Source organism: Microcaecilia unicolor, chromosome 1 (assembly GCF_901765095.1).
Source record: "Microcaecilia unicolor chromosome 1, aMicUni1.1, whole genome shotgun sequence".
NCBI classification, from domain to species: domain Eukaryota; kingdom Metazoa; phylum Chordata; class Amphibia; order Gymnophiona; family Siphonopidae; genus Microcaecilia; species Microcaecilia unicolor.
The window spans coordinates 16,268,270-16,286,921 of NC_044031.1; the positions used below are offsets into that span (position 1 = coordinate 16,268,270).

Genomic DNA, 18,652 nt, shown 5'->3' on the forward strand with positions numbered 1-18,652 from the left:
GGTTAATAAACCCTGTTTCCTCCTTCCCCGGGATCACTGACCTAGCACTCACAAGGAAGCATAGCTCTCCACCCCCCCCCCCCCCCCCCAGCACTGACCCAAATTCTGCACAGCCCTAGCATAGTTAATCTGGCAGCACAGCCCTGCTCTCCCCTTTAGCCCTGTAATCCCCTTCCCCCAATCACTGACCCAGCAGTCACAGGGTTAGCTGGGCAGCATAAACCTGTCCTCCCTCCCTTCCAATCACTGACCTACATCCTGCTCTGCCCCAGCAACTGCAGGGTTAATCCAGCAGCCCAGTACTGTTTCCCCCTTTCCCTGGAATCACTGACCCACATTCTTCACAGAACCAGCACCCATAGGGTTAATCCGGCAGCACAGCCTGCTCCCCTCCATCCTTCACAGACCCAACACCTGTAGAGTTAATCCATTCACCCAGTCCTGCTCCCCTCCCTCCTCCTCCCCCCCCCCATCAGCACCCGTAGGGTTGACCCAGCACCCATAGGGTTAATCCAGCAACCCAGTCCTGCTCCCCCTGCCGCCCCTCCCCCTCCTACATAGACCCAGCAGCACCAGCAGGGTTAATCCAGCAGCCCAATCCTGCTCCTCCTCCCTCCTGACAGACCCAGCACCCGCAGGGTTAATCCATCTGACCAGTCCTGCTCCCCCTCCCCCATCCTGCACAGAACCAGCAGCATCCGCAGGGTTAATTCAGCAGCGCAGCCTGCTCCCCTTCCTCCCCTGCAGCACCCGTAGGGTTAACCCAGTCCTGCTCCCCCCCACCCTGCATAGACCCGCCAGCAGCAGCACTAGCAGGGTTAATCCCGTAGCTCGATCTGCTTAGAAATGGCTCACAGCAGCACCGGATCCTGTAAACTGCAAACAGAGGCTTAGGCGACAGCCCTGGGGGTGGGGGCTCAAGTTCCTTCCTTGTGTCCAGGGAGGGGTGAATTCTATTGAGTTTGGCACCCCCCAATCTTCTTCATTTTGAAATGTTGGTGCCTATAAACAGGGGATCTTGGGGCTCAAGCCAGTCCTGCCCCCCTCCTTCCTGCAAACTGCATTAAGAAGAGGCCTGAGCCCTGACATGTGCCCAGGTAGCAGCAGATCCCCCGCCCCCTCCCAGGCTGTTTACCCGCACAGCAGCAGCAGCTTTCTCCGCCATATTCCCTCTCTCATTCCTGGGCCGGGGGTATCTCTGGAGCCCACCGCCTCTCTCAGGACAGCTGGATGCTGCTTCTGTAACAGCAGCAAACAGGAAGAGAAGCCCGGAGCAGGAGGAAGCCCTCCCTTCCCCGGCTACACCCCCCACCCCCACCTCCAATATCCATTCCTGGGTTTACCCCACTGCATGCATGAACTTGAAGTTCTGATTTCAAGCAGGGCACAGGGTAAAACCAGGCTGGAGAAAGCCCTCCCTTCCCCAGCCACACAACCCCCCTCCTAATCCAGTTCTGGGTTTACCCCAATGCATGCACGGACGTGTGGCTCTGATTTCAAGCAGGGCACAGGGTAAAATCAGGTTTGGCACTGCTAGGAGAGAGTTGGGGAGGTGGCAGATATTTGGGGGCTGGCATGATGGAACTCAGCTCTCCAGTGCCCCTGGGGATGCAGGGGAGAACCCCCCCCCCCCCCTGTATGTACCCCCTTTGCACTGCATCTGCATGCATTTGACACTCTCAGCCCACAAGACTGTTTTTTTTAATTGAATATTTATAACAAACAAATTACAACTCCACTCCATTCTTTCCAAGTGCCACTGACTCTCAGGAAAAAAAAACATGCCATCTGGTCTTTGGTGAACCGCGGCATGGAGTACTCTCTGGCTGCCCTGGCACCAACGGTCTCACCCAAGACCTGGCCGGGATTTCAGCTGAACATTACACAGTGACAGGAAAAAGGTACAAACAAGCCCCAATTAATTCCACCTTAATTAAGATGCCTAGAGCCACCAGCTCTCATTCCCTAGGAATAAAATGGTCTTTCTTAGGCCAGTCCCGGGCTTCCCTCTAGCCAGTCTGGTTTTCAGGCCATCCACAATGAATATGCATGAGAGAGATTTGCATGGGCTGCCTCCTGATAGTCACTCACTTCCCATCACTCCCCTGTGCTGTGTTTGCTTTCCTCCTTAGGTCACTTGATCTCAGTTAGGCACTTTCATAAGCTCTCAGGGGAAGGAACCCAGAGCTGTCCAGTCAGTTCCAGCAGGAAGATTTGAGGACAGTCCTGGCTTTCTGAAAAGTCTATCTTGCTGCATTATGGAACCTAGAATGGCTAGAATCAGGGACTGCAAATCCCAAATTGCTCTGGGATACAAAGTCAAAGCCAGGACTGACAAAAAGTCTCCCAAGGCAGGCAAAGGGGGAGGGGAGGGGGAGAGATTAAAACAGTGGAGGCGTGGCCTAGTGGTTAGGGTGGTGGACTCTGGTCCTGAGGAACTGAGTTCAATTCCCACTTCAGGCACAAGCAGCTCCTTGTGACTCTGGGCAAGTCACTTAACCCTCCATTACCCCAGGTACAAATAAGTACCTAAGCCACATTGAGCCTGCCATGAGTGGGAAAGTGCAGGGTACAAATTTAAAAAAAAACAATCCTAGGGGGAGTAAGGTTTGCTGGTGTTTAGCCTAATAAAAACCTATTTTAATCCGTTTTACTTCAGTGCAGAGCTGCCAAAGTACCCAGGTCCAGGCTAGAGATTTTGGGCAGTCCTGGATTTGTGACCAACCCATCCTGGTGCATTATGGGACCTAAAGCACTGATTTCAATGGGCAGATCGGGCACTACAAATCCCACAATGCTTTGGTATATAAGTTCAAAACTCAGACAGGTGAAAAAAAATCTCCACCTAGAATTGAGGAACTTGACATCTCCGCAGTGGTGAATTCTCCCCACCCCCACCCCCACCCCCTCCCCATATTTATTAATTAAAATCTTAAAATCAGAAGCCCTAATTTTGTCATATTTTACCCCCGATTTAAATGTGCCGTGGTTTAAAGCTGACTACAGTCCCTAACCCACCTCTAGGCCAGTTGTGCCCTAACCTGTGTGTGGCCGGTTTTCAGGACATTATCTATGCTGAATATGCATGAGAGAGAGCCTGTGATGAATATGCATGAGAGATTAGCATATAAGAGAGACAGTGCATGAAAATTTACCTCATGCATATTTATTGTGGATGTAACAGGCCTCCAGAATGTTCGCTCTGTGTTGAAAATTCGGGAGCCTACTCCGAGCTGGCGTCTGATGAAAATTACTACTACTACTACTTATCATTTCTAAAGCGCTAATAGACGTACGCAGTGCTGTACTGAACATGAAGAGACAGTCCCTGCTCCACAGAGCTTACAATCTAATTAAGTGCAGAGTAGTCATCCCCGAAAGGGACAGGTGATTCCCTCAGATGAGCCCGGCCCGAGAGAAGGAGTTGGAGAGACTCAGAGACCCCAGAGAAGCTCTAGACCAGGCAGGGTTGGATTTATGAACAAGAGGATCTACAGCACTGGACATCCTGTTGCACTAAAAAAAGAATTACGGGGGGGTCCTTTCACATTGGCCTTTGCACGCCCTCACGGGGGTCTTTCCTGTGTGCTAAGGCCATTATGCACTAATGTTCAAATCAAAAATCAACACAAATTCAGCAAAACAACATTTTCTTATGAACAACCTATAAAACTGAAACAAACTATCACTGTTGCCATTTTTTTAAATGTATTTATTTATTTTCAGCGCTTGATATACCGCAAGGGATCCCCGAGGCGACTCTGTGGTTTACAGTTTTATTACATAGTAACATAACATAGTAGATGACGGCACAAAAAGACCTGCACGGTCCATCTAGTCTGCCCAACAAGATAAACTCATATGTGCTACTTCTTGTTTATACCTTACCTTGATTTGTATCTGCCATTTTCAGCACACAGACCGTAGAAGTCTTGCCCAGAACTAGCCCCACCACCCAAGCACCAGCCCCGCCTCCCAATCTCGGCTAAGCTTCTGAGGATCCATTCCTTCTGCACAGGATTCCTTTATGTTTATCCCATGCATGCTTGAATTCTGCTACCGTTTTCATCTCCACCACCTCCCGCGGGAGGGCATTCCAAGTATCTACCACTCTCTCTGTGAAAAAATACATCCTGACATTTTTCTTCAGTCTGCCCCCCTTCACTCTCATATCATGTCCTCTCGTTCTACCGCCCTCCCATCTCCAGAAAAGGTTCATTTGCGGATTAATACCTTTCAAATATTTGAACGTCTATATCATATCACCCCTCTTTTTCCTTTCCTCCAGGGTATACATAGCAGTGTCCCTAATGGGCTCATATTATAACTCCTCCCCCTTTTACAAAGCTGCGCATTAATGGGCTGTGTCAGCATTACCGCACGGCTTTGTAAAAGGGGGGGTAAGTTATATATTTTATCTGGGGCAATGGAAGGCTAAGCACTTACCCCTGGATTCTATCTAGTGTGCCTAGAGATCCGCGTCAAAATCCAGGCATATTCTATAACAGTGCGCGTAACTTAATTGGCTTAACAAGCTAATCAGCTTTGATAACAGTTAATTAGCAATAAGCACTAATTGGTAATAATTAGAATTTACGTGCACAATTTGCTAAGCGTATTCTGGAATGTACTGCGCCTAAATTCTAACACGTGCAGTTCAAAAGGGGCGTGGCTATGGGCAGAGAACTGGGCATTGCGTGGGCATTCCAAAATTTACGTGCGCAGTTATAGACTACGGCCCAGTGCATGTAAATCTACGTTCCGGGATTTACGCCACGTTTCCATTGGTGCAAATGGAGATGCGTAGTTTTAGGCACTGGGATATCAACTAAACATATTCTATATACCACGCCTAAATCTAAGCGCGGCTCATAGAATAAGCTCAGGCAGAAATCTTTACCGCGCAGCTTTTTTGGGCGTCTTATATAGAATCTGGTCCTTACCGCCATCTATTGGTAGGGGGCTCTCAGTGTTGTTCAAACTTCAAAGTACTAGGTTAAAGTATTTAAGTAAAAGTGCAATGAAGAACACATTTTACTTAAGTAAAAGAAAACAGTTACTGCCTAATATAATATTTTTTTTGAGTATAAAGTGTGATTAAATTCTGGAATTCATTGCCAGAGAATGTGGTAAAGGCGGTTAGCTTAGCAGGGTTTAAAAAAGGTTTGGGCGCCTTCCTAAAGGAAAAGTCCATAGATCATTATTAAATTGACTTGGGGAAAATCCACTGCTTATTTCTAGGATAAGCAGCATAAAATGTATTGTACTTTTTGGGGATCTTGCCAGGTATTTGTGACCTGGATTGGCCACTGTTAGAATCAAGATGCCGGGATTGATGGACCTTTGGAGGGGCATAATTGAACGAAAACGCCTATCTCCATGGGCGTTTATCTCCAAGAACGGGTCCGTGAAGGGGCGGACCGAACCGTATTTTGGGAAAAAATAGACGCCCATGTTTTATTCAACAATGTGTGAGCTGGGCGTTTTTGTTTTTCAGCGATAATAGAAAATGAAAGCGCCCAGCTCAAAAACGAATAAATCCAAGACATTTATTCGTGGGAGGGGCCAGGATTCGTAGTGCACTGGTCCCCCTCACATGCCAGGACATCAACCGGGCACCCTAGGGGGCACTTTTACAAAACCAAACAAAAAGGTAAAAGAGCTCCCAGGTGCATAGCACCCTTCCCTTGTGTGTTGAGCCCCCCAAATCCCCCTCAAAACCCACTGCCCACAAGTCTACACCATTACTATAGCCCTAAGGGGTGAAGGGGGGCACCTACATGTGGGTACAGTGGGTTTGGGGGGGTTGGACGACTAATAAGCATTAAGCAGCACAATTGTAACAGGTAGGGGGGATGGGCCTGGGTCCACCTGCCTGAAGTCCACTGCACCCCCTAACAACTGCTCCAGTGACCTGCATACTGCTGTCAGGGAGCTGGGTATGACATTTGAGGGTGAAAATAAAAAGTTGAGAAACTTCATTTTTTGTGGTGGGAGGGGGTTAGTGACCACTGGGGGAGTCAGGGGAGGTCATCCCCGATTCCCTCCAGTGGTCATCTGGTCATTTAGGGCACTTTTTGGGGCCTTATTCGTGAAAAAACAGGGTCCAGGAAAAGTGTCCTAAATTCTAGCTAAAAACGCATACTTTTTTCCCATTATCAGTGAAATGCGCCCATCTTTGTTCGGCAGATAACCACGCCCCAGTTCCGCCTTCGCCACACCTCTGACACGCCCCCATAAACTTTGTCCGCATCCGCGACGGAGTGCAGTTGAAAACGTCCAAAAATCGGCTTTCGATTATACCGCTTTATTCGTTTTTGTGAGATAAACGTCCATCTCCCGATTTAGGTCGGAACTTGGGCGTTTTTCTCGTTCAATTATAAGCAGGATAGTCTGTCCTAGTGTGGCAATACTTACGTAGTTATGTACCTTAACTACAATGAATGCAACTATTGTTAACATTTTTATCCAAACAATGTTACTGCTCTGCAATTCAATCAACTTTGCTTTTAGTAAAACTACATTTTGAAAATGACGTGAGTGCACTAGTGAGTCTTTAATTCAACACAGCTAAGAAGCGTTCAACCACCGCACTATCAGGAGGATAGTTCAGTCTGATAAAAAGTTGCCTTTTAACTGGGTCTGCAGGTAGCAATCAAAGGAATCTCTCTCTGAAACACTTTATCAATCCACCCCTTTCTTTCCGAGCACTCTACCAAAACCCTCATCCATACCCTTGTCACCTCTCGTTTAGACTACTGCAATCTGCTTCTTGCTGGCCTCCCACTTAGTCACCTCTCCCCTCTCCAGTCGGTTCAAAACTCTGCTGCCCGTCTCATCTTCCGCCAGGGTCGCTTTACTCATACTACCCCTCTCCTCAAGTCGCTTCACTGGCTCCCTATCCGTTTTCGCATCCTGTTCAAACTTCTTCTGCTAACCTATAAATGTACTCACTCTGCTGCTCCCCAGTATCTCTCTACACTCGTCCTTCCCTACACCCCTTCCCGTGCACTCTGCTCCATGGATAAATCCTTCTTATCTGTTCCCTTCTCCACTACTGCCAACTCCAGACTTTGTGCCTTCTGTCTCGCTGCACCCTACGCCTGGAATAAACTTCCTGAGCCCCTACGTCTTGCCCCATCCTTGGCCACCTTTAAATCTAGACTGAAAGCCCACCTCTTTAACATTGCTTTTGACTCGTAACCACTCACCTCCACCTACCCTCCTCTCCTCCTTCCCGTTCACATTAATTGATTTGATTTGCTTACTTTATTTATTTTTTGTCTATTAGATTGTAAGTTCTTTGAGCAGGGACTGTCTTTCTTCTATGTTTGTGCAGCGCTGCGTATGCCTTGTAGCGCTATAGAAATGCTAAATAGTAGTAGTAGTAGTAGTGTTACGTCGGAGAAATTGTGGGGTGTTATCTGGCTATAGGTCGGGCGTAAGGGTTTTCTGCTCATGTGACACTGTAAGATCAAACCTGAGATGCCTTCATAACTGTAGGCCAAGGATTATCATGTCAACCGTTACTTCGTTCTAAATTGTTAAATAAAGTTTAGTTGATTTTGTTGACTCTCCTGACTACCGTGTGGTTCTTGGAGTGTAGACAACTCACTTCAGGTTTCTTGGAGGGAACCTGAAGTGAGTTGTCTACACCAAGTCTCCCGAACCCCAAGGTCAGCCCTCGGAGAAGACCAGAGAACCTAACCCAGCTAAGTGAGAGGAATGGGTTACAGGATTGATTCAAAAGCTGGACTGGATCAACTTCTTTGATCGACACTGAGTCTACTGGCAACCCCACTATGCATGATTACTAACAGAAGGGCTTTCCACTGATTCAAAAGATATTGGTTCCTTTCCCCCTGGTATCGACGATCCTCACACCACAGCATCCTCTGAATCCATAAGGTAGAGTTAATGCATCCCGCTGGTGGACAATGTGCCCTATATAAGGCTGTGATCCTCTGGTAACGTGTCTGCTGAAATATTAAAACCAACGGTTGGACGGTTTCCTAAAGGACAAGTCCATAGACCGCTACTAAATTGACTTGGGAAAAATCCACAATTTCGGGAATAACGTATAAAATGTTTATACGTTTGGGTAGCTTGCCAGGTGCTCTTGACCTGGATTGGCTGCTGTCGGGGACAGGATGCTGGGCTCGATGGACCTTTGGTCTTTTCCCAGTATGGCATTACTTATGTACTTATGTTAGCTTATGCTTGGAGTACTGCAGAGAGAACACAGCATGCTATGCTGAGAATGAGTTCTTTAAGGCAATTAGTGGCCATGTTTAATTAATAAGTAGCTCAACAGAACACATTCTGAGCTTGGTATGCTGTTTTTCGCTGGGCACATACAGGATATAGGACGATCTGAGTTATGCCCAAAAGGGAAATGTAAAAGTTACCAGTTGTTTCAGACGTTGAAAATCTGGCCAAGATTCTGTTCATTACTTCCTTCACCTGCAACATTCAGCAACCATCTCTCTGGAGGCCAATCACACACAGGGTTCAAGAAGACAAAATTTTATTACAATAAAACCTTCAGGAGTCCAAGCCGGAACCCAGGTTTTACTGTTTCCTGTCCTACGTTCAGGAAGGAATTCTTCCTGGGTCATGCAGTAGCCCTGTGAAGTTATTTTAGGTTCCCCCTCCCATACACAAATCATGGCCTTCAAATCCACACCCAGAGGAAATGGGAAACCCTGAGTTTTTTATGTTCCAAAAGGCAAAACTGCACCCGTGCACCCAAGCCACCTCCAACCCTGCCTCTGGAAAACAAAATGGCGGCAGGAACACAGGACCTTAAAAATGGTCCAGTTCGCAGCTGAGGGCCCAGCTTTCAACAAGGACCTCCGTAAGGGCACTGTCCCCGTCAAAAGGGGATAATTGGGCTCATGCTGAGCTGCTGTGAAGGGTGATGTGTGTAAGGCTTCGGGATGAGGGAAAGAGGTCTACCATGCATACAACGGGACGGCCCCGTGAAGGGGCAGAACCAACCGTATTATCGAACAAGATGGGCGCCCATCTTTCATTTCGATAATACGGTCCGGACCACCCAGATCCCAACATTTAGGCCGACCTTAGAGATGGACAAACCGAGGGCGCCCATCTCAAAAATAACCAAATCCAAGGCATTTGGTCATGGGAGGAGCCAGCATTCATAATGCACTGGTCCCCCTCACATGCCAGGACACCAACCGGGCACCCTAGGGGGTACTGCAGTGGACTTCATAAATTGCTCCCAGGTACATAGCTCCTTTATCTTGTGTGCTGAGCCCCCCCAAATCCCACTCCCCACCACTGTACACCACTACCATAGCCCTCAGGGATGAAGGGGGGCACCTACATGTGGGTACAATGGGTTTGGGGGGGGGGGTTGGAGGGCTCACATTTACCACCACAAGTGTAACAGGTGGGGGGGATGGGCCTGGGTCCGCCTGCCTGAAGTGCACTGCACCCACTAAAAACTGCTCCAGGGACTTGCATACTGCTGTCAGGGAGCTGGGTATGACATTTGAGGCTGGCATAGAGGCTGGAAAAATGTTTTTTAATATTTTTTTTTGGGTGGGAGGGGGTTGGTGACCACTGGGAGAGTAAGGGGAGGTGATCCCCCATTCCCTCTGGTGGTCATCTGGTCAGTTGGGACACCTTTTTGAGGATTGGTCGTGAAAAAAAATGGACCAAGTAAAGTCGGCCAAATGCTCGTCAGGGACGCCCTTCTTTTTTACATTATCGGCCAAGGACACCTATCTCTTAACCATGCCCCTGTCCCGCCTTCGGTATGCTGCCGACACGCCCCTGTGAACTTTGGCCGGCCCCGCGATGGAAAGCAGTTGAGGGCGGCCAAAATCTGCTTTCGATTATGCTGATTTGGGCACCTCTGAGACTGAGAGAAGGGCGGCCATCTCCCGATTTGTGTCGAAAGATGGGCGCCCTTCTCTTTCGAAAATAAGCTGGATAGTGAAGTCTGCACTGGGCACATTGGGATATATTTCTGTATCTTTTCTGCCACATTTTTCTTGGTCCTCTCCACATGATTCACAGAATAATCCACTTGGCATCACCTCCATGGCCGGTTTTCTTATATCAGGCTTTTTACTGACAGGAATGGGAAATACCCAGGTGATCACAACCTCTTCATTCTCTGCAATTCTCTCTGGTGTGACTTTTCTCGTGTGCCGATAGGTGTGAGCTGCGTGTAAAGCTTTTTCTACAATCCTTGCACGCATACGGTCTCTCTCCTGTGTGAATGAGCCGGTGCCGGAGAAGACTGGAACTGTCTCCAAATCTCTTCTCACACTGGCTGCACACGAATGGTTTTTCCCTCGTGTGGGTTCTCTGGTGCCGCACGAGGTACGATTTCTGAACAAAACTCTTCCCACATTCTGTACAGGTGTGCTTTCTTTCCCCCATGTGTATCCTACGGTGCGTGGTAAGATTTGCCTTACGGCCAAAACTCTTGCCGCAGTCAGTACAGGTGTAGGGTTTCTCCCCGGTGTGGGTTCTCTGGTGCGATATCAGACTGGAGCTGTCACTGAATCGTTTCCTGCATTCAGGACACTCATACGGTTTCTCCCCCGTATGGGTCCTCCGGTGGATGATGAGGTTCGAACAATCGCTGAAGTTTTTCCCACATTCTGTGCAGACAAACGGTCTCTCCCCAGTATGAATTTTCTGATGCCGGATCAGATAGGAGCTCTGGCTAAAGCTCTTCCCACATTCGGTACACTTGTACCATTTCTCTCGTGTGTGAACCCGGCAGTGCGTTGTGAGATTTGAGTTATGCGCAAAACACTTTCCACATTCTGCGCACATGTAGGGTTTCTCTCCCGTATGGATTCTTTGGTGCTTGACGAGACTTGAGCTGTTATTAAATCTGTTGCCACACTCACGGCACGTGTACCTCCTCTCTCCGGTGTGGGTTCTCTCGTGAATCGTAAGCGACCCCTTGTGGCTGAAGCTTTTCCCACATTCAGCACACGTATATGGTTTTTCCCCAGTGTGGGTTCGCAAGTGAATGATTAGATTTGAGCTGTCTCTGAACCCTTTCCCACATTCCTTACACAAAAACGGTCTCTCCCCTGTGTGGATTCTCTGGTGCGTGACGAGGGAGTCCTTTTGACTGAAGCTTTTCCCACATTTTGGACACTCGTATGGTCTCTCTCTGGTATGTGTTCTCTGGTGTTTAACAACATGCCTCCTTTGCCTGAAACTTTTCCCACACTCTGTACATTTATAAGGTCTCTCGCCCGTGTGTATACTTTGATGTGCTGTCAGACTTCCCTTCTGCCGGAAGCCTTTCCCACATTCAGGACACATAAATGGTCTTTCTTTTGCATCTTTCGCTATGGAGTTTCCACTGTTAGTGGCTCCATATTGTTTCCCACCTGTCTGAGGTTCTGTGTTCCCCAAGATGGTATTTTCAGTAACAACGCTTGGATTGAATCTCTCCAGCATGTTCCCTGGGAGACTTTTCTTACTGTCAGTACATGAAAATAGTCTCTGTCCTGTTTCCCCCTGGAGAGGTTGTCTCACCGTCAAGGCATGGAAACAGTCTCTCTCCCATGTCTCCTGGGAATGGTCTCTCTTCCATGTTTCCTACAGTGGTTCTCTCATTGCTGATATGTTTTGCAATGCTGGGGAAAGTCTCCGTTCTTTTTGGATGCAACTTCCGGAGGTTCTGTGCATCCTCCATTCATGGATTCACCACCTGCTTGGTAAGAAAAAGAGACAGCAAGTTTTAGCTACAAGCTATTGACAGATGAGCATGACTGAAGGCCTTAGATGGCCGACTTTGTACAGATTATAACAAATACAGAAGAAACCTGTCTTCGCAAAAAACAGTAACCAAAAAACAGCGAAGATGACACAGATGAGCAAAATAAAAACGAAAAAGGAAAAATAAAAACAGTGAAATAGGAAAAAGGAAAATGACAAAATATGTATTAAAAAAGGAAAACTCAAAAAATACATATTTTGTCATTTTCCTTTTTCCTATTTCACTGTTTTTATTTTTCCTTTTTCGTTTTTATTTTGCTCATCTGTGTCATCTTCGCTGTTTTTTGGCGACTTTGTACAGAGCCACAGCTGCTCGCTGCCCCCTAGTGGAGAATTTGATAAGGGGTAACAGCAGCAGGCTGCAAACCAGAGAGCGAAGTTTCCCCACTAATCCTCGTTATGACCTGATTTGTAAATCACCTTCCATTCTCATTTGAAAAGGAAACAGGGGCGGAATGAGGGTGGTCTGGGCCCCCCACCCGGCCGCTGCCCAACACCCCCCCTGCTGCTGCAGCCAATGTCCCCGCTGGCCCAGTCCTACCTGAGGGTCCTGGTAGTCTGTTGGCCTCTGCGGAGGGGCATGTTCTTTCCTGCCTTGCTGCGCTTCCGCTATTCCCCCGCCTGCCGGCACCGCCGTCTTTTCAAAATGGCGTCCGAGACTTCCCGTGGTAGTCTCGCAGGTCTCAACAGTCTCGGCCACCGTTCTTAAAATACAGTGGTGCCGGGCAGAGAGAAATAGCGACAGCCCTCCCCCCTCACCCCCCCCCCCCCCCCCCCCCCCCCCCCCCCCCCCCGCTGAGGCCACTAGATCACAAGCGGCATGCCAGGGCCTATGTGCCCCCTACAGCCTTCGGGCCCTTGGGCGCTGCCCGGTTGCCCGAATGGTCAATCTGCCCTGGTGAGTAATTAAATCTAAGCCTCTATTTTCTAACAGGGTCGATATTCAAAGCCATTTCACCGGGCAAATCCTGCCTGGTTAAATCGCCTGTGCGTGGCAATCCAGAGACGTTCAGCGACCGTTAACCGGATGGTGCCACTGAATGTCTCTTGTAACCGCCCAAGCCGAAACCAGCTTTGTTGTGGGCAGTCAGGGGGAGGAGTGGAAGCAGAGTCGACAATCATGCAAGTTAAGTGCCGAGATATTCAAAACGTTACTCATAATATATAATCCTTTCTTTGTCCAGTTTCCCGTAACAGAATCAGTACAGTGCTAATTTCCCTAGAAAGGGTTCACTGTGGTGTACAAAAATGATTAAAAATGCAAAACATACTTCAATACATACAACAGAGTCATAGACCATTAATACAACTTAAGATTGCTCAAATAACAAGGTTTTAACTCAGTTCTAATCTATAGAGGAAAAGAATTTCAAAGAGAAACCCCCTTGCATGAGAAAATTGTGCTAACACCTCCACGGAAACGCACACTTAAACAGCATGACAATCTTAGATGAGTAATGGCAGCTAGCGGGCTTATTTTCGAAAGAGAAGGACGTCCATCTTTCGACATAAATCGGAAGATGGACGTCCAAATCGGTATAATCGAAATCCGATTTGGACATCTCCAACTGCAGACCGTCGCAAGGACTTCCAGATTTCAAGGGGGCATGTCGGAAGCGTAGTGAAGGCGGGACTTGGACGTTCTTGACCCATAATTGAAAAAAACAAGGACATCCCTGATGAGCACTTGGACGTTTTCACCCGGACCTGTTTTTCTTATGACTAAGGCACAAAAAGGTGCCCGAAATGACTACATGATCACCAGAGGGAATCAGGGATGACCTCCCCTTACTCCCCCAGTGGTCACTAACCCCCTCCCACCCTCAAAAAACATCTTTAAAAATATTTTGTTCCAGCCTCAGATGTCATACTTAGGTCCATCACAGCAGTATGCAGCTCCCTGGAGCAGTTTTAGTGGGTGCAGTGCACTTCAGGCAGGCGGACCCAGGCCCCCCCCCCCACCTGTTACATTTGTGGAGGAAACAGCGAGCCCTCTAAAACCCACCACAAACCCACTGTACCCATATATAGGTGCCCCCCTTCGCCCGTAAGGGCTATGGTAGTGGTGTACAGTTGGGGGTAGTGGGTTTTGGGGGTCTCAGCACACAAGGTAAGGGAGCTATGTTCCTGGAAGCATTTTATGAAGCCCACTGCAGTGCCCCCTAGGGTGCCCGGTTGGTGTCCTGGCATGTCAGGGGGACCAGTACAGTATGAATGCTGGCTCCTCCCACGACCAAAGGGCTTGCATTTGGTCGTTTTTGACATGGATGTCTTTGGTTTCGAAAATCGCCAAAAATCAGAAATGTCCATGTCTAAGGATGTCCAAATCTAGGGACGGCGAAATTTAAGGATTTGGACATCCCTGACAGTATTTTCGAAACAAAAGATGAATGGCCATCTTGTTTCGAAAATACGGGTTTCCCCGCCCCTGGATCGGGCCTTTTTGCAAGGACATCCAAATCGAAATTTGGACGTCCCTTTCGAAAATGCCCCTCTATTTGTATCGACAATTCAGATGTGCCTCTGTACAATATTTGAAAAAAAACCCCAACTACTACTACTACTACTACTTATCACTTCTATGGCGCTACTAGACGTACGCAGCGCTGTACACTTGAACATGAAGAGACAGTCCCTGCTCGACAGAGCTTACAATCTAATTAGGACAGACAAACAGGACAAACAAGAGACAAGGGAATATTAAAGTCAGGATGATAAAATAAGGGTTCTGAACAAGTGAATAAGGGTTAGGAGTTAAAAGCAGCATCAAAAAGGTGGGCTTTTAGCCTAGATTTGAAGATGGCCAGAGATGGAGCTTGACATACCGGCTCTGGAAGTCTATTCCAGGCATAAGGTGCAGCAAGATAAAAGGAACGGAGTCTGGAGTTAGCAGTGGAGGAGAAGGGTGCAGATAAGAGAGATTTACCCAGTGAACGGAGTTCCCGGGGAGGAATGTAGCAAGAGATGAGAGTGGAGAGGTATTGAGGAGCTGCAGAGTGAATATTTGAAAAACAAAAAACACAGGAAGGGGTCCTTTTAAAAAGGCACGCTAAAAAATGGCTTGCGGTAGTGTAGGCGCAAGTTTTGGCCGTGTGCCAATCCATTTTTCAGCGCACCTGTAAAAAAATGCCTTTTTAGTATTTTTGCCAAAAATAGACGTGTGGCAAAATGAAAATTGCCTCGTGTTATTTTGGGCCTGAGACCTTACCGCCAGCCACTGACCTAGTGGTAAAGACTCACGCGGTATCCGTGCGGTAATGACCTATGCACGCCAAATGCCACTTGGCGCGCGTCCAATACATGTGCCTGAAAATAAAAAATATCGGACGCACGCCAAAAATGAAATTATTGCAAGAGCCATGTGATAGTCGGGTGGTAACTCCATTTTGGCACGCGTTGGTCCCGCATAGACGCTTACGCAGCTCAGTAAAAGGGCCCCGAAATTTGGGTGCGATGTTAGATCATGATTTAAGCATGCAAACACAGATAAATCGTGCAGTGGCCGCATTGCTGATCTGCAAGGGCAGGCTTCTAAATGGAATGTTGCTAGTGGAAGAGTGGCCTAGTGATTAGAGCACCGGTCTTGCAATCCAGAGGTGGCCAGTTCAAATCCCGTTGCTGCTCCTTGTGATCTTGGCTAAGTCACTTAACCCTCCATTGCCTCACAAACTTAGATTGTGAGCCCTCCTAGGACAGAGAAATATCCAATGTACCTGAATGTAACTCACCAGCAGAGATTGGGTTGCAGCACCGGTGGTTGGGAGGTGGGGCTAGTGGTTGGGAGGCAGGGCTAGTGGTTGGGAGGCAGGGCTAATGCTGGGCAGACGTCTACAGTCTGTACCCTGAAAATGGCAGATACAAATCAAGGTCAGGTATGCACTTAAAGTAGCACGTATGAGTTTATCTTGTTGGGCAGCCTGGATGGACCGTACAGGTATTTCTCTGTCGTCATCTACAATGTTACTAGATCTTCTGCAGTGTTCACAATTCCCAGGGTTTGCAGAGAGACATTACAGTCATCGAGCAATGGCGACATCTGCTGGTCAGATTTGGAGCTGTGGAACATGGCTCCCAATCTCAGGACTGTTGTTGCAATGATTGAACTGGGAGTTGGGGAGAAAGGGGCATCCTTTTAAAATGTCACATTCTGCCACTTGGGATATTTTTGCCAGCATGCGCTTGCGGGTCAGTGGTAGCAAAGTGACTCATGCACTATTCTGTAAATTTCACAGTGTGGCTAGATTCAGATATTGTAGGGAAGGGAGCAGGGGCCAGGTGGGATGGGAAGCATGCACCAGCCCTGTCTGCAAAAAGAAGAAATGCAAAGTCCGCCGGGACATTTATAGCCAAAGACCTTGCAGAAGCTGGGAAAGTCCCCGTGGACTTCAAAACTACCCACCTTGCTGAAAACTGCCCCATCATTTCTTTCTCCTGACATTAACTGGGTGTTTTAGGACAAAATTGTCAATTTCGCCATCTAGCAAGAGGCTGCAGTCTGAGACCACAAAACAAGGGTTATGAGAATCTCTGCTCTAAAATTCAGGAGAGAACAGCTCGTAGATCTGGCCCTGGCTGCTTTGCAGCCCCTTACAATACACCCCCAAACACCAATTCCTAGGTACTTTCCTCTCTGTACATCTAGCCCAGGGTTCTCAACCCGGTCCTCTGGACACAGCCAGCCAGTCAGCTTTTCAGGGTATCCACCATGAAAATGCACGAGATAAATTTGCATTCGTTACCTCCATTGGAGTGGAGGAGTGGCCTAGTGGTTAGAGAACAGGTCTTGACATCCAGAGGTAGTCAGTTCAAATCCCACTGCTGCTCCTTGTGATCTTGGGCAAGTCACTTAACCCTCCATTGCCTCAGGTACAAACTTAGATTGTGAGCCCTCCTGGGACAGAGAAATATCCAGAGTACCTGAATGTAACTCACCTTGAGCTACTACTGAAAAAGGTGTGAGCAAAATCTAAATAAATAAATAAAATAAATTGTATGCAAATATATTCATGCATTTTCATTGTGGGCATCCTGAAAACCTAACTGGCTTGCTGTGTCCCGAGGACTGGGTTGAGAACCTGTGATCTAGCCCATGGTTCTGAGGCTCCACAAGATACAACACTTCACACATCTGACCCTGGGTGCCTGCCCCCCCCCCCCCCCCCCCCCCACGAAACATATCAACTCAAACAGATGACCCTTGATGTCCACCCCTCCCAGACACACTCCCTCATACTAAATCCTAGGTACATGGTCTCCCAGAACACTTCACCGCCTCATACACCCAATGCCTATTGCATGCCCCTCCCCCAACACACACACACACTCTCATGTTGATCCTGGGTGCTTAAGACCCACAGACACACTCCTTCATATATCACATTTTGGGTACACAGCTCCTCTCCGATAAACACCTGGTGTACCAGATTCCGCCAGAACCGATATACTCATATCACCCCTCTCCTCAGGTCACTTCACTGGCTTCCGATCAGATACCGCATTCAATTCAAGCTTCTCCTTCTTACCTACAAATGCACTCAGTCTGCTGCCCCTCACTATCTTTCTACCACCATCTCCCCTTACGTTCCCGCCCGTAACCTCCGTTCACAGGATAAATCCCTCCTCTCAGTACCCTTCTCCACCACCGCCAACTCCAGGCTCCGCTCATTCTGCCTCGCCTCACCCTATGCTTGGAACAACCTTCCTGAACCCTTACGCCAAGCCCCCTCCCTGCCCGTCTTCAAGTCTTTGCTTAAAGCCCACCTCTTCAATGCTGCATTCGGCACCTAACCCTTACCGTTCAGTGAATCCAGACTGCCCCAATTTGATTGCCCCTATCGGACCGACCGTTCACTTGTCTATTAGATTGTAAGCTCTTTGAGCAGGGACTGTCTCTCTTTGTTAAATTGTACAGCGCTGCGTAACCCTAGTAGTGCTCTAGAAATGTTAAGTAGTAGTAGTATCCCCCATCCCCCCAGATATATCCCCTCATACACCAGATACTGGAAACATAGCCCCCTGATACCCCTCCCCCTCCTTATACCAGATCTTGGATGTATGCCCCCTCCTCATACACCAACGGAATTTATGCGGGATGCCAGTGGCGTAGCAAGGGCGGGGCGGTGGGGGCGGTCCGCCCCGGGTGCACGCCGCTGGGGCGGTGTCGGCTCCGCTGGTTCCCTGCTCCCTCTGCCCCGGAACAGGTTACTTCCTGTTCCGGGGCAGAGGGAGCAGGGAACCAGTGGAACCGACACCCCCCCCAGCGGCGTGCACACGGCAGGCAAGAATGCACTCGGGGAAGGGGCTTGGGTGATGCGCCGAGGGGGGTTATCATGCTGCACAAGGGGGGGGGGGTGCACAGCGGCAAACCGCCCCAGGTGGCAGCCACCCTCGCTACGCCACTGCGGGATGCAAAGAACAAATTATAAAGAAACTTGAGACTGCTCAAAACACGGCAACCAGGCTTATATTTGGAAAAACGCGATTCGAAAGCGCCAAACCCCTCTGAGAAAAACTGCACTGGCTCCCAATCAAAGAACGTATTGCTTTCAAAATCTGCACCCTGGTTCATAAAATAATCAACGGCGAAGCCCTGGGATACATGACAGACCTCATAGACCTACCAACCAGCAACACAACAGGATCAACACGAACAAACCTAAATCTCCACTACCCAAGCTGCAAAGGACTCAAATACAAATCAACCTATGCATCCAGCTTTTCCTACATAAGCACACAACTATGGAACACATTACCAAAAGCCGTGAAAACAACTTATGAGCCACCTAAACTTCCGGAAATCACTAAAAACTAACCTGTTAAAAAAAAAAAGTATACCCTACCGACCCTACTTAAATGCCTGAACCCTGCAACA

General features: G+C 48.4%; 1 protein-coding gene across 1 annotated transcript in view; it reads right to left on the bottom strand.

Annotated features, from left to right (window-relative positions):
* LOC115463214 (zinc finger protein 585A-like) overlaps positions 1–18,652 on the bottom strand; it is a 72,292-nt gene that overhangs the window by 12,841 nt on the left and 40,799 nt on the right. Inside the window, exons 4-5 of the mRNA XM_030193528.1 lie at positions 10,455–11,263; positions 10,157–10,388 (exon numbers count right to left, since the gene is read on the bottom strand). Coding sequence (XP_030049388.1) covers positions 10,157–10,388; positions 10,455–11,263 — 1,041 coding nt within the window. The remainder of the gene's footprint in view (positions 1–10,156; positions 10,389–10,454; positions 11,264–18,652) is intronic.